The 15,120-nt window shown below is 38.4% G+C and overlaps 1 protein-coding gene across 4 annotated transcripts in view; it reads left to right on the top strand.

The window, feature by feature from the left end:
* LOC129779373 (alpha-actinin, sarcomeric) overlaps positions 1-15,120 on the top strand; it is a 55,422-nt gene that overhangs the window by 16,533 nt on the left and 23,769 nt on the right. For 3 of the 4 annotated variants that reach the window (XM_055786799.1, XM_055786798.1, XM_055786801.1), the window contains exons 1-2: positions 7,546-7,685; positions 7,971-8,179. In XM_055786799.1, coding sequence (XP_055642774.1) covers positions 8,063-8,179 — 117 coding nt within the window. In that variant the 5' untranslated portion in view covers positions 7,546-7,685; positions 7,971-8,062. Of the gene's footprint in view, positions 1-7,545; positions 7,686-7,970; positions 8,180-15,120 lie in introns of those variants that run through there. The other variant, XM_055786800.1, reaches the window with a different exon arrangement.

The raw sequence follows: 15,120 nt of genomic DNA, 5'->3' as shown, positions 1-15,120 counted from the left end.
TTGTACAACTGAATGAGGTCTCCTGGATGGTCACCCCACCATGTTCCGGTTATTGTTTGGAGAAAATTGATTCTTTGCTGGCATTTCTGTTTCAAATACGCAATGTGTCTCCCCCAGGTACATTTAGAATCAAAATATACACCCAAAGAATAGAATCAAAATATTTGAAAAACATAGAGTGTTGGATCGTTTTGCCGGATAGGTAAAGCTGGAATTGGGCGGGTTCGTGCTTCCTAGAAAAAACGACCATTTCAGTTTTCTCCGTAGAGAATTCGATACCCAGCTTGAGGGCCCACGTGAACAGATTGTTCATGGTATCTTGCAACGACTTTTGCAGAGCGACGGGATTAGTACCCGTGATGGAAATAACTCCATCGTCTGCAAGTTGTCTCAGCGTGCAGTCTCTAGTTAGACAATCATCCATATCATTGACGTAAAAACTATACAAGAGGGGGCTTAGGCAGGAGCCTTGCGGTAGGCCCATAAAACTGTAACGAGAAGATTTTGAGTTGCCATGAGAGAAATTCATGTGCTTTTCTGACAGTAAATTGTACAGGAAATTATTCAGAATTGGTGAAAGTCCACGATTATGAAGCTTCTCTGAGAGAATTTCCATGGAAACTGAATCAAATGCCCCTTTGATATCGAGAAAAACGGAAGCCATTTGTTCTTTGCGAGCAAATGCGATTTGGATTTCAGATGATAGCAGCGCGAGACAATCATTCGTTCCTTTACCTCGGCGGAAGCCAAACTGCGTATTTGACAGCAAATTGTTCGTTTCGACCCACTTGTCTAAACGAAGTAGAATCATTTTCTCTAACAATTTGCGAATACAGGATAACATTGCAATCGGCCTATACGAGTTGTGATCGCAAGCCGGCTTGTTGGGTTTTCGTATGGCTATCACTCTCACTTGTCTCCAGTCATGCGGGACAATATTCAGCTCCAGAAACTTGTTGAACAAGTTCAGCAAACGCTGTTTTGCCAAGTCGGGAAGATTCTTCAACAAGTTGAATTTAATCTTGTCCGACCCCGGAGCTGAATTGTTACATGAGAGGAGGGCAATTGAGAATTCTACCATCGAAAAATTCTCATAATCGCATTGGAGCGGAATATCGCGTACGACGCTTTGTGCAGGAACAAAATCGGGACAAACCTTCCTTGCAAATTTGAAAATCCAACGGTCAGAGTATTCCTCACTTTCATTGGTATGGTTCCAGCCACGCATTCTCCTAGCCGTATTCCAAAGAGTACTCATAGCGGTCTCCCTTGACAAACCATTGACGAACTTCCGCCAATATCCACGCTTTTTTGCTTTAATCAGACCTTTTAGTTTGGCTTCTAGAGCTTGGTACTTTCGAAACCATTCCACTAATCCAGTTTTCCTGAATTTTTTGAAAGCGGATGATTTTTCAAGGTAGACCTTTGAACATTCCTTGTCCCACCAAAGTGATGGAGGACGACGTCGGAAAGTGGTAGCCGGTACACGTTTCTTTTGAGCTTGAAGTGCGCTATCGTAAATCAAACTTGATATAAAATTATACTCTTTAAGGGGAGGAAGTTCATGCATCGAAATGATTGCTTCAGATATTAATTCTGCAAATTTTCTCCAGTCAATATTCTTCGTGAGGTCATACGCAATATCGACTGACTCACTAGATTTTGATTCATTGGCGATCGATAAAATTATTGGTAGGTGATCACTACCGTGGGGATCTTGGATTACCTTCCATGTGCAATCCAGGGATAATGAAGAAGAGCAGAGAGATATGTCTAGCATGCTTACCCGTGCAGGAGGGTTGGCTATTCTAGTTGCTTCCCCAGTATTTAAAACTGTCATGTTGAAGTTGTCGCACAGATCATAAATCAACGTGGCACGGTTGTCATCGTAGAGTGACCCCCATGCTGTTCCATGGGAGTTGAAGTCACCTAAGATTAACCGCGGCTCCGGCAATGCCTCGATAATATCAAAGAACTGATGGCGGCCTACCGTAGTCCTGGGAGGAATATATATCGAAGCAATGCAGAGTTCTTTGCCATTGATTTGTATCTGGCAAGCGACAACTTCAATGCCTGTAATCGATGGGATAGTGACTCTATAGAAGGAGTGACGTTTTTTGAACCCCAATAGTACGCCACCAAACGAGTCGTTACGATCTAGGCGAATAATGTTGAAATCGTGAAAATTCAGCTCGTCGGCTGAACAAAGCCATGTTTCACAGAGAGAAAATACATCACAGTTAGAACTGTGAACTAAAAATTTAAATTGGTCTAGTTTAGGGATGATGCTTCTGCAGTTCCACTGTATGACAGTGGTCAAATCCTTGACCTCTTGCGCTGAATTAGGCATCGAGGGAAATGAACGCTAGCAGCCACATTTTTCTTTCAAAAATGTTCTCACAATCGGAAGCAAACATAATACTATGCTTTTAAGAGGATCATTTATATTTAAAGCATTTAAAATGTTATCCACAAGGTCTGAAAGCGCAAGCAGGCCAGGTAGTGGCTGTTGCTTCGACCGCGAAAATGGAACAGACGTGTTCGTTGTTGTTCCGGGAAGTGCTGAGGACCCCTGGTTGGTAGCATGACCACGTAAACCGGGAGGTACTTGTTTCGGCCTATTCTCAGCACGTTCAGTTCGAGGCTTCATTCCAACTTGGGAAGTTTCGGTATTCTTTCTGGGGAGTGATGGAAAAGAAGTAATTTTTCTTTTCCTGATGGCACCCTGCGATGTACCGGAACATCCGGCATTGGGAGCGTCAGCAACAGGCTCGTCGTTCTGCAGAATGGAGTAGGGATTGTCCTGTGTCGTTGGCACGGAACTCTTAAGCATTTCTGCAAAAGTCCGCTTGGAACGTTCCTTTAAGGAACGCTTGAGTTTTTCCCCTCGTTGTTTATACACCGGGCATTGAATAAGATCATGAGGAGTCCCGCCGCAATGAAGACACTTGTGCTCTTTCGCGCAAGGATTCTCATCATGGCTCTCTCCACAATCTGCGCAACGTTTTTTATTGCAACAATAGGCGGCCGTGTGACCGAGTTGCATACATTTGTTGCATTTCATTACCCGGGGTACAAACAATCGAACAGGTAAACGAAGTGCATATTCTATATTATTCTATATTCTATATTCTGAATAATACGTTTATCTTTTGTTGACAATCATAGGAAAAACTTCATTTATATGTTTTGAAATGAAACTGAAAATTAATTAAATAAGCCGTTAATGTTCAAGAAACAAAATTCAGGCGTTGTCACGTCACTGAAGTATTCGATTGACAACAAGTCAATCTAACTATGAAATATTCTCCAACTGATGGTTCTTGTATGACATTTTTCTCAATTTGAAACGAGTAGGTCGTTTCAGAGAGATTTTATTAGAGCTACGCCTATTGGTATATCACCTGTACTGCAAGAATCAGATATTCAAAATAATCGATGAAGATTTTAGTAGACTCGATCAGATGAATACTTAAAGACTAATGTCGTTAAAAGGAAATAGAGACAGGAATAAAATATTTTTTTTCTAGAAGATTCGAAAGGTTTCACAATCGGAAAGAATTGAGGAATCAATCTTTCCATTCTGAGCCGCTGAGAAAAATAGTTCAATTTAGTGAAAATCAAGTAATATTTTTTTGAGTTTTTTTTTTTGAAAAATATTTTCGGAGTGATTAGAATAATAAAAAAAAATAAATCGTGAGTTGTGCGATTATTCAAATCAAATCATAGACAATAGTACAATGTACAGGTTGCATTTCCATATCCAAGTCCGTATCATTGTCCAGATTGGATCTGGTGTTTTAGCCATCGCATGGGAAATCGGTTCATTGGCAAATCCCCCGGAGTGGTCTATCGCCTCGTGGTTGTGTACCACTATAGACCATTCTGGAGCGCGTTGGTCATCGAGAGGGAACCTCGGCTCCGTGTGTGTCGTACGCTACACGCGACCCAACTCAAGCACGGTTTGCTCAGAAAGGGGAAGTCCACCAACGCCAGCGAGATTTGCCGGAACTCATGTCGGTGAAAGGTTCGGTCTATGATCGATGTGAAACACCACGATGATCCACTTATTGGAAAAACCCTACCGGGGCTGCACGGGTGAGCCTATACCGGTAGAGAAATTTACGAGAGTGAGTACACCCAGGTTTTTTTACGCGGGGGATACGTACCTCGTAAAAAAAAACGCGTGAAAAAACCGCGTTAATTGGAAAATTCGCGTAAAAAACCGCTTTAATTGGAAAATCCGCGTTAGTTGAAAAATCCGCGTAAAAAAATCATGTCACCTAAAGATAGATATCAAATGGGACTATCCTTATGTATAACGGAAATGAAAAGTTAAGTGTTGCTCGTTTCCGAAAACCCGTAGTTTTTTCCTGCAAATTCGTTGGTTAATGGTAGCTATAGTTCGGTTTTCCTCACGATTGAGGTCATCTGCTGTTGCTAGAAGATACTCTAGTAATTTGTACAGTGGTACGTGCAGTACCACTATTGGGCCGTCCAGAGCTAAGTAGACAGGGAAAGACATTGACGAATCACTGTCCGTAAAAACCCCGTCACGTTGTACCGCCCGGCGAGCTCCCCGTTACCCAACACCTAAAATCCACGTAAGAATCGTGATAAGGTGCGGCACTAAGCGCTAAGCTCCGTTAAGCTTATGAAGTTTGAGATGGTCTTATAGAAACTGGACAGCTGAAATTATTATATTTAAGCACAAGAAATATGACCATTCTACCCTGGATTCCTCGAGTCAAGAGAGACGCACCACGATTGATATGAGGTACAGACTAGGGGGGCGTCGCTGATCAACGGTCAGTTATCTCATTATCTCAATCTCATCAATATGGGTATCAAATGAAATGATTTGACTAATAGATTACAGTATATCATCAAAATATTCCGAAGAAATGAAATTTGTTGAAAACATAGTTTTTTGAATGGCTTTAATGTAGAGAAGTATACTATCATTTACTAAAAACTATAAAATAAAATAAGTAAATAAAACTTTTTAAGTTAAACGGTTTAATGTACTAAAAGCTAGAAAATAATTAGACAAGTAGCAGTTGGTAATTATCACATCCGTTCCTTCATTAACACGTTAAGCCCCGATTTTTTCTTGCTCCGCTTTCCATTCTGTCTGAATCAAGAGTATTTGCACAATATCAGTGTCGGTCCCAGTTCCCAAAGATACTTATTGTATTAATAGAAAATAGTCAGCAATACGACTAGAAAGTAGTCAAATTTTGTAAAACATCCGAAAACAAACCGTATCTATTTTTATTTTATTATTTTATAACTGTCAGTCCCAGTCAGTCAGCACTTTCCTACCAAAAAGCTCAACGTCGGCCGACGCTGGACTTAACGTGTTAATCTAGGGCAATTATGAGACTAGAATAAAATCGTGGGGTATGTGATGAAACAACTGACTGTGGATAATGGAAATCCAACGTTTATTTCTTACCTAATTTTCTTCGGAATATTTTCATGATGTACTGTATTCTATTAGTCAGAATGAAATGATTTGATACCGATGTTGAGGAGATTGCAAAAAATAGATAGTCGACCATTTAGTCGCGGCGACCTTTTTGAATTTATGTTGTTTATTATGTTTCGTGTTCTCCAAGTCAAATCATTCAGCCATTTTTGAACGACGGCCAAACTAAATTTGTAATCCGCCGTTTTGTAGTGGCGGTCATCTTGGATTTGCATTTTTCATAAATAACTGTATTCTACTAGTCAAACCCTTTCATTTGATACCCATATTGATGGGGTTCTGAGAAAATGTGAAATTCGCCATTATGTAGTGGCCGCGATCTTAGAAAAACCATATTGATGGGATTTTGAGAAAATATGTACATAATCCGCCAATTTGTAGCGGCCGCCATCTTGGAATTTCAAGATCATGGAATACGCAGTTTCATAATGATACCAGAGATAATAATGTGTTCCAAATTTCAGATCAAACGGTCAAGGGGGAAGGGGGTTAGATTTCTATTAATGTGGTACAGCGCTACAGACAAAGTTACAAAGTTACAAAGTCACAAACATACAATGACTCGATTACCCGGAGGATTCGATTATCCGGAGTGAAAAAAATAAATACTCCGGATAATCGAGCCGATCTGTACCTATTTTTCAAATGCTTATTTCTCATAAATTGCAAAATGAAACCTAGGTCTACCCACTGCTATTCGAGCATGTGTTTAGTTATCCACTCAGTGGCATATAGACATTGAAGTTTCGTTAAGTAAGTGCAGACATCTAGAGAAACATGAAAATAGTTTGATTCTTTTGGATAGTTCAGTATAACCTCATTGATTGGATCTAATGGATTTTCTGGTACCATAACATCGTGGAAATCACTATTAAGGTATTGACCATTACAAAACAATCTCTTCATTCCGATAGCCTGCGGAGATCGGAGATATTAACCGTATTCCCCCGTTCGCTTTGGTCACCGATTTTGACTTCTTGGACTCGAACCTGAAGGCATAAGAAGTTCAACTGCAGCGGCCGATCGTAAGTTTAGAGGAGAGACTCAGACATATGTTACAGAAAACTCTACTGGAGGCGTTGCTATGAAGAACCATACCCGTTTTGGATAATGTGAAGGAAATTTTAGGTGGCTTACAGGGCTCAAAAGAAAAGGGGTGTAAGTGCCATGTTTGATTTTCTCTTCATCGACTCTCTCTTTTGGTTATATTAACTACAAACAAGTTCCCAGCTATATTTGGTCAGAACCTCATTTATCAGTTTCTATAGTCAACTCAAATTGGAACGTTTTTGCAGCAGAGGCGAATATATTACGAAAGAAAAAGTTGATGAGAGAATCGATCAAGTCACTTACACCCCTTTTTCTGAGCCATTCAAATGTATGATACTAATAAGTGATTTTGTTTGTTTTGATGCTGAGGCTAGAGGGGACATATTCATATGTCGATCATAACGGGAAATATGTCAAAAAACAATCAACTCATTTTCAATGACAATTCGATGGTTTTTCATGTATGTACTACTTTCAAAATTTGAATAGTGACCCTCGTACGGAATAAATGCAGACTTCGTAACTCGTAGTAAAATTCAAGTTCAGTGTAGGTAGTAGGAATCCAAGAACACTACATAAAAATATGCTTACATGCATTCTATCGACTCCGCAAGGTGAGATGATTAGTAGCTGGTTCGATGACTTGCTAGCTTTAGTTCTAAAAATAATATACGCTCTTAAGCAAATGCAACATGGTAATTCATGTGTCAATGGAATTTTTCGTTATATCAATTTTCATAATTGCTTGTTGTATAACGCTTTTGTATGTAAACCGAGTAATAGTTATATTACACATCTATCTCGTTGTTTTTGAGTCAGAGATGTTCAATAGTTGGATGATGAAAATGAATGAAAATATTCGATCCAAAAAATAACATCAAATAATTAAAAATAACAAACTTCTTAATGTATGCGTATATCATGTCATTTGAAAAAGTGTGTAGATGTAAAATCTGAATCGTGCGGACAAGTAGCAGCACCATAGCACCGTACTCGTGCAACATCTATAAAAAAAGGATGCGCGGTCAGATTTTCACGAAGAAAAATGAAAAAAACAGTCCGATGCACGAGTGGATATTTTCACAGCAGTTTTGAGTTTGCCACCAACGCGAGCGGTTCATTGTATATTTTCTTGGAATAACACGTAATGCTTATCTAATTTTATAAACATTTTTTGAAAAAAAAGTCATTAATAATTTTTTTGCTATACATGCTTTGACGATTAATGTGATTTTTGATAATTAAAAAAATATTCATACTCTGAATGCTGCGAATGAATCGTTGAAACAGTTCGGTCGTACAGATGTGAATTCGGAACTCTAGGACATTTTCGTATAATTTCTTACATAACGTTTCGAGATATCATCTCAAAAAGATTGCAATTCTAACTTATTCCTTTTCTTCTTTTTCGACCGTTGTGTACAAAAAGGTGTGACTGGTATATTGACTATCAGTTCTGATCGTGGTCTTTTCGAACGACTAACGTTCATCGATCGAATTGTGAATAATTAAATAAGCAAAATGATCGAGAATGGTGACTATTCCATGCAATACGGCGAAGAAAACTACATGGAGCAAGAAGAAGAATGGGAACGTGAAGGTCTTTTAGATCCTGCCTGGGAGAAACAACAGAAAAAGGTATGTGTTTGTTAGTGTTATTTAAAGAAGTATTTTTTTAGAACAGTGATAATCAGTGTCAAGCCAATTATTGGCAACGAATGTCAAGTATTTTTTTTGTGCAACATAGAATGTGAAATATGTAGTAATGAAACGGAATGGGTGTTTCTCTGTGTCGAAAATATGACATCACAGTTGGTACAAATATATGAATCAACTATGAGTCACTTGGTTATGAAAATAATGTACCGAGTGTTTTGACAAGTAAACAAGAAATAATCTGCCATACGTGTAGTAAGTTTTATTGAATACAAGACTAAGTTATGGCCTCAGTGTGCAGCAACACATTTCAGATGTGATTCAAAATTTTAAAAATAAAGCTATGCTATACAATACAGCAAAATGAGAAGAATATTTTCAGATTTTTGGTTTATAAATACATAAGTAGACCACGGCTGTTAGCTCGCGATAAAAATTGAAAATACTCTGATCTCAATGTGGTGGTGAAGTGACGTACTTTCAGGGCCCTGTTCATGCTATGTATAAAAGCACAGACTATGGTGTTTTCGCGCATTCCATGAGGATATCAGCTTTCAATTCATTCGAATGGTTCTACCTTGAATATCAAATCTGAGTATATGAAGTTTTTTCTTTATTTTGATTCGATTGTTTTACTGACTGTAAGCGATTGTCATTGCCCACTCAGCATCTTTCCTTTTTTAATTTGTAGTCCAGAAGAAGAAAGCTAATAATAGAGTCGAAATATGTGGAGAAAATATATCGCACTACTATGTGTTGTGTCCGAATTGTACATAGAAAGAGCAATGTGCTCCGAACACCACTGGTATATCAGCAAAGACTAAAAATAAATTCTGACTGCTCCTATCTATACCACTCCCCAACATCACGCTGTCTTCACAGATTTCCGTTTTCGCGATTCATTACTTAAGAAGAAGATTTAAGCGCACCGAACCAATATGAAGGTTTGGATGACAACTTTTACGCAAAAAAAAAATCGCAGGAAAAGTAAAACTAGTCCAAGTTCAAATCTATTTCTACCCTTATAGATATGAAAGTATAAGGTTCCAAATGCAGAGGGCGACTGAAATGTATTCTAGTGACATAAAATTGTCTGATCTGTACAGTTTGGATCAGATATGTTTCAAAAATACACATTTCTCAAGGTTTTAAATTTTACGATCTTAGACTTCGAAAGATTCCAAAAAGTTTTACAATTCAAATGAATATGAACAAAAAAACAGTTTTGAAACACCTAGCATCTGTTCCAGATTAATTTTTCAACCGAGTGCAATCAATAGAATACAATTTATTAATATTGGGCTCTGATGCTTCAACTATAAACTGTAAAATTGAACGAAATTCAATTTACAAAGTACTAGAATACATGTGGAACTATCTTATGACATGTTTTCTTATGAAATTAGTAGCATTCACTGTAAACCACTGACATTGGTATGCTAACATTAGGTTTTTAAAATTGATGCACATTGAGGATGTTATGATTGGTGGGAAGAAATATTTGTTAGCGAAGCGTTGGGCGTTGAAAAATTGATATGTTCGGCGTATTCAAAAAGATTTAATTATGATTACAACCTCGGAGCGCATATGTTACGATGATGACGACTGTGTGTGAAAAATGGAAATCTCCATCCGAGAATTGTTCACACCATTCCCCACATGATTATCTTTGATTTGCACGATCGAGAAGCCCTTGGAACGAATATTCTAATCCGTCTGTAGAGATTTCGGTGAATGCTTTGCTAACAATCAGCTAGTCGGCAGAACGAATTCCCCCATTGGTAAATACATTTTTTAGAATAGGTGAAAACACACAGGCAGCAGTTTTCAATCAACACATTAGTCAAAACTCTGCTAACATCTTTCTTCACGATATTTTTTGGCTGAATATGCTGAAACGAATGATTCAGTTTACCAAGATAATTACAGTTAACCGTTCGACAGCTGCTTTTTTGACGTCTACTTTTCTTTGGAACGATGAAAGTTTTGAGCAGCAGTTATTTTGTGCGAAATAAAGTGCGCTATACATACAGCGTCACCGTCACCGTCCCGTCAACTATTCTCTTGGACTTATTTTGCCGACGTCAAAGTTGCTGGTGATGGTGTATGTGAACGTATGTGTATTTCCATGGGAGAATATTAGACATTTCTCGCGTAACTTTTGAAAACGTCCTAAGTAACAAATGTAAACAAATCGAGTTAATGAATTCACACTATTAGTTATCAATAATTTAATGCATTGAGAAAGCAATCGTTCAAGTATCTATCCTTTTCACCTTTTTATCGCCGATACAAAAAATGACCAATGTACAGATTCGAATTTTAAGCACTCGACTGTTACTTCGGACACCACTTTCCTCTGACGCTCGATACATCCGAAGTAACAAAGCAACCAATACAACACGAAATCGCACTTCGGTCATTTTGAGTTTTTGTTATTTTCGGGTGTTGATATCGTTTTTAGTTCAATTCAACGAGTTATAACAATAATGATCTGCTATTAGCACGAAGTGCAAGTATTTGGATCGTTGTTTAGTAGTTATTTTCAGACTCTCATCGTGCAACGTTATTTGTCCAATGTACAAAGCGGGCAGTCAAAACGTCCAATGTAACATTTTTCGCTCGAAGGCTTGAATTTCTAACTAAAATCACATGACAACAGTTACGATTGGTTTTTCAGAGTTATTATTGACTGCTAGTGGTAAAAGTAGTGATAAAGATCGATTCCTTTTGAAACAATTCGCGGAACAATATTCCGATCTTCAACTCCGTTTTTCTCGAGTTGATGTGAATGTTACATAGGACCTTTTCAAAAGTTACGCGAGAATTGATGAATGGTCCTGCGATTGAACTCACGACCATTCGCAGAGCAATCCTCACAAACTACGAGGATGATAAATCGAATTCTATGAATGACATGAGATGGCTCGAGTCACAATGTTCCTGAAGGCGAACGGTATGACTTTAGTCACTACCAGCGCAGAAAAAAACTACTATAAAAAATCCAAAAAAATAACTACTAAACAACGATCCAAATACTTGCACTTCGTGCTAAAAGCAGATCATTATTGTTATAACTCGTTGAATTGAACTAAAAACGATATCAACACCCGAAAATAACAAAAACTCAAAATGACCGAAGTGCGATTTCGTGTTGTATTGGTTGCTTTGTTACTTCGGATGTATCGAGCGTCAGAGGAAAGTGGTGTCCGAAGTAACAGTCGAGTGCTTAAAATTCGAATCTGTACATTGGTCATTTTTTGTATCGGTGATAAAAAGGTGAAAAGGATAGATACTTGAACGATTGTTTTCTCAATGCATTAAATGATTGATAACTAATAGTGTGAATCCATTAACTCGATTTGTTTACATTTGTTACTTAGGACGTTTTCAAAAGTTACGCGAGAATTAATCTTCTAATTGGCCGAGAATGAACTTTATAGTTTGAAGCCTTTATAATTGAAAAATATATCAATCAACCAATTCATGATGTAGGTAAAGTGTCGACATCTACCGTGGTATGAGGTAATTACTCTATCATATTATCCCCATATTTGGGACTGCAAGGAGTGAATACACTCAGACATAACATACGCATTCCCACATATATAGAAACTCCTTACCCACAATCTAATGAAAAATAATGTTCTTGGGTTGTTTAAAAATATGGTTACGTTACACGAGCCCTGTTCGAGCTTACCATTTCAATTTTTTAAGATAAAATGACTATGTGTTTAGCGTTTTTGGTTGGAATAGCTCGCAATTCTTTTTATTCAATCAATACGTCTTCCCTGTCTCCGTCAACTTGTAAATGCTCATAGAACTCAAGGTGTCAATCGAGTGAGCTCGAAGGAAGTATTGACGGGAATGACGAATGGAATCTTGTGTGATGAGTTGCATTCGTATTCCATCTACGGTTTACGTTTGTACCTCGGACCGAACTTATTATATAGCCGTTTGAGTTTCCCAAGATGCATTGCTATAAAAGCTCTGAAAGTTTTCGCAACGTTGCTTGAAGCTGATCCTTTCCGAACATTGAAACCAAAATTTGCAGATTTTTTGAATTCTTCTAAAATTTAACCTATGTGCAGGGTTACCAACTATAATTTTCAAAATCAGGAAGGATGAACATTAAAATCAGGATAGCTTATATCGGGTTGTCCGTAAAGTTCATGAGAAAAAGAAAGCACCGTTTTATAGGCAGATGAATGCACAATCATTTACCATATTTCATGTAACTTAAAAATTCTATCCTCCCAGGATGTGTTTGCTTTTACATCGAAAACTGTTAAGGGTATTTTCTATGCTGTTTTTAGAGTCGAACTTTTTGTGCTTGAGAAAATTCTGCAAGGACCTGAATCTGATATCCGGTTAGTTCAGCTGGTGGAATAACACTTCCTATTCTGGTTCCAAAATAATTTGTAGTGTGGTCAAGAAGACAAAAAGTCACATTGACCAATTAAGGACTTTGTTATTGGATCGTTCTGGTTCTGGATCGGTTTAAGTTGTCCACTTGCGAGCAGTACTTGTGGAAATGTATTGACGTATTGATTGCTTAGTAGAACTCAGACGTCGATATCTAGTGTCATCTCGAAAAAAAAAGTTTTGTCAAAAATCGGCACTCTGTGACTCTTTTTAGAGTTATCAGTTATCTCGATTTTTTTTTGTCAAAAATAAATGTTTTTTGGCACTTGGTCATTTTACCGCCTGAAAAATCGATTTTTTTTTATCCCATTTATTTATTTAAGGCTCATTAGCATTTTAGCTGTAACAGAGCCGAATTTTAATCGTGTACATGTCACATGGTTATCATATCTATAATTAGCACATTACACAGTTGCCATTCGCCAGTATTCCTTCTATACCATTACATATGGTACATTCACACAGTAGCCATTTAGGCGTAAGGGTATTCTTTCTGTTCTTCCATTATCCAGTTGGACCACCGGACAGCGGAGACAGTTGTTTGATCATTGTTGAGTTATTTATAGAACAGTAGCCCGATGTGTCTGGCAAAGCAGAGCAGTTGTATGGATGAATCGAACTTATTTCGACCGTGGATCGATCTCCATCGCTGATGATTGTTGCGTGGACGTAGCTATTCTGTAACAACACAAAGATGGTCAATGAGGGCCCTGAGTTTTGAACTCACGATCGATCGCTTACTAAGCGAACGCGCAACCAATGTGGCTACGGAGACCCCCAAATCGATTTTTGACAAAACAATATTTTAGATAACTGTAAATCTCGACGTGTCATGCAATTCTAAGACATTTGGCCCCAACATTTTTTTTAAAACCCCCGATTTCCGGTGATTTTTCGTTTTAAAAATTCTATTCAATTTGAACGAGGAACCCATATCTGGGTGACAGGGCGACGAAAGTGTTAAGTCCGATTGAGCTGAAATTTGGCATGGGGTGTTTTTTTTTGAGGTGATGAACATTTAGTATAGGGTACCTTTTTGCAATTTTAGGGTCGATTTTTTCCCATACATTCATTGGCACCCTAGTAGAGAGTTTGTGCGCTCTCTTTCCACACTCTATCATGTGTTTCATGAGTGTTGAGTGAAACTAAACTGATCTTCCATCATCTTGCGCTCACACATATCTAGAATTATGGTGATTATTTAGATGACGCAGTAGGTGGGTCAATTTAACTTGCTTTTCGCTACACAGAGGATATGAACATCATTGCGTATAAACATATCGCTCCGTACTCGGCCTACCAAATTATCAGCCGACCAAACTATCGGCTGACAGAAGTCTGGAGTGTGCGGGGGCTCTAAGAGTGTTATGTCTAAGACGTTTTGTCCCTAATTTCTCCGTCTCTTCAAGGAACTTTCCTTCAATCGGGCAACACACTTGTGGCAATGTGATTTGCAGCAATATTCAACATAAGCTCAATTAGCTGACCAAGATCGGAATACGTAGAATAAAGCTCTGGGCGATCTATGTCGTCCCGATATGCCACCCAGTTAACTCTGTCCGTCAATCGCATTGGTTTGATCTGTCATATATTCTGATTCTGATTTGAGCACCATCATTCAAGAAGGTGAGCCAGAGATTATTCGCTAGCTCAATGGCCGTCAAACCTCTACGGTTTGATTTACTTGATCCTCGAAAGGATCGTGCGTGTTCAAGTGCCACCTAAACGAAACGAAGATGGAGAATTTGAGAGTATCTGCTCGATCTCTTGCGCGATCGCCCTATGATTGTGATCTAATGTGTGATGATTACCATTGATATTTTCAACAAATTTCCACTCTTGCATTTCCCCAGTGAAACTTTGGTTAACTTCATAGGCTTCGCTGCTGCTTCGCATCTGTCTTAAATGAGTAATATCCCATCCTTCTGGGTGATAATCAACAGCACTGATCCTAGTGACAGCTGAACATTGACATTTAGTTCCCAAAGACGTCGTTAACTGTCTGGGTACTCTTCATTCGATTTCCACCAGTTATTTCGCACCTCGTATGTATATTTCGGTGAAAAAAATCCCCCGCTTAAACTGATGCTGTACTTGAGACTTCTACCATCGGCTGGTACAAATAGCTTCTTCTTTCTCTTGAATGGCGCCAAGATTGAATCATTTGTGTAATTTTCTTCTTCTTCTTTTTGGCTTTAAGAGGGTTTAAACTTTTCAGTTCATTCGCCTCTATTGTGTCATTTTATTTATGGATACTTCGCACAGGGAACAAAACTTGATTGCATTCTTTAGTAGCCAACTCCGTGTGCTGTTCGAATGATTTTATTCGACGGAGTTGACCTTGGAGCTTGAATCCACTGCTCCGCCACCACGTTCTTCTCCCTCGGATAGATTTTTTTCTAAATGTGGTGGCAATGTGAGTATCCGCGATTACAAATGTACGAAATCAGATTGACAGTGCAGGCGTCTGGGCAAATTACCGTCTATTATCCTTTGTC

Source organism: Toxorhynchites rutilus, chromosome 3 (assembly GCF_029784135.1).
Source record: "Toxorhynchites rutilus septentrionalis strain SRP chromosome 3, ASM2978413v1, whole genome shotgun sequence".
In the NCBI taxonomy this organism is placed as follows: Eukaryota; Metazoa; Arthropoda; class Insecta; order Diptera; family Culicidae; genus Toxorhynchites; species Toxorhynchites rutilus.
The sequence above is the reverse complement of the archived record's forward strand: the minus strand, read 5'-3'. Positions and strand labels throughout refer to the sequence as shown.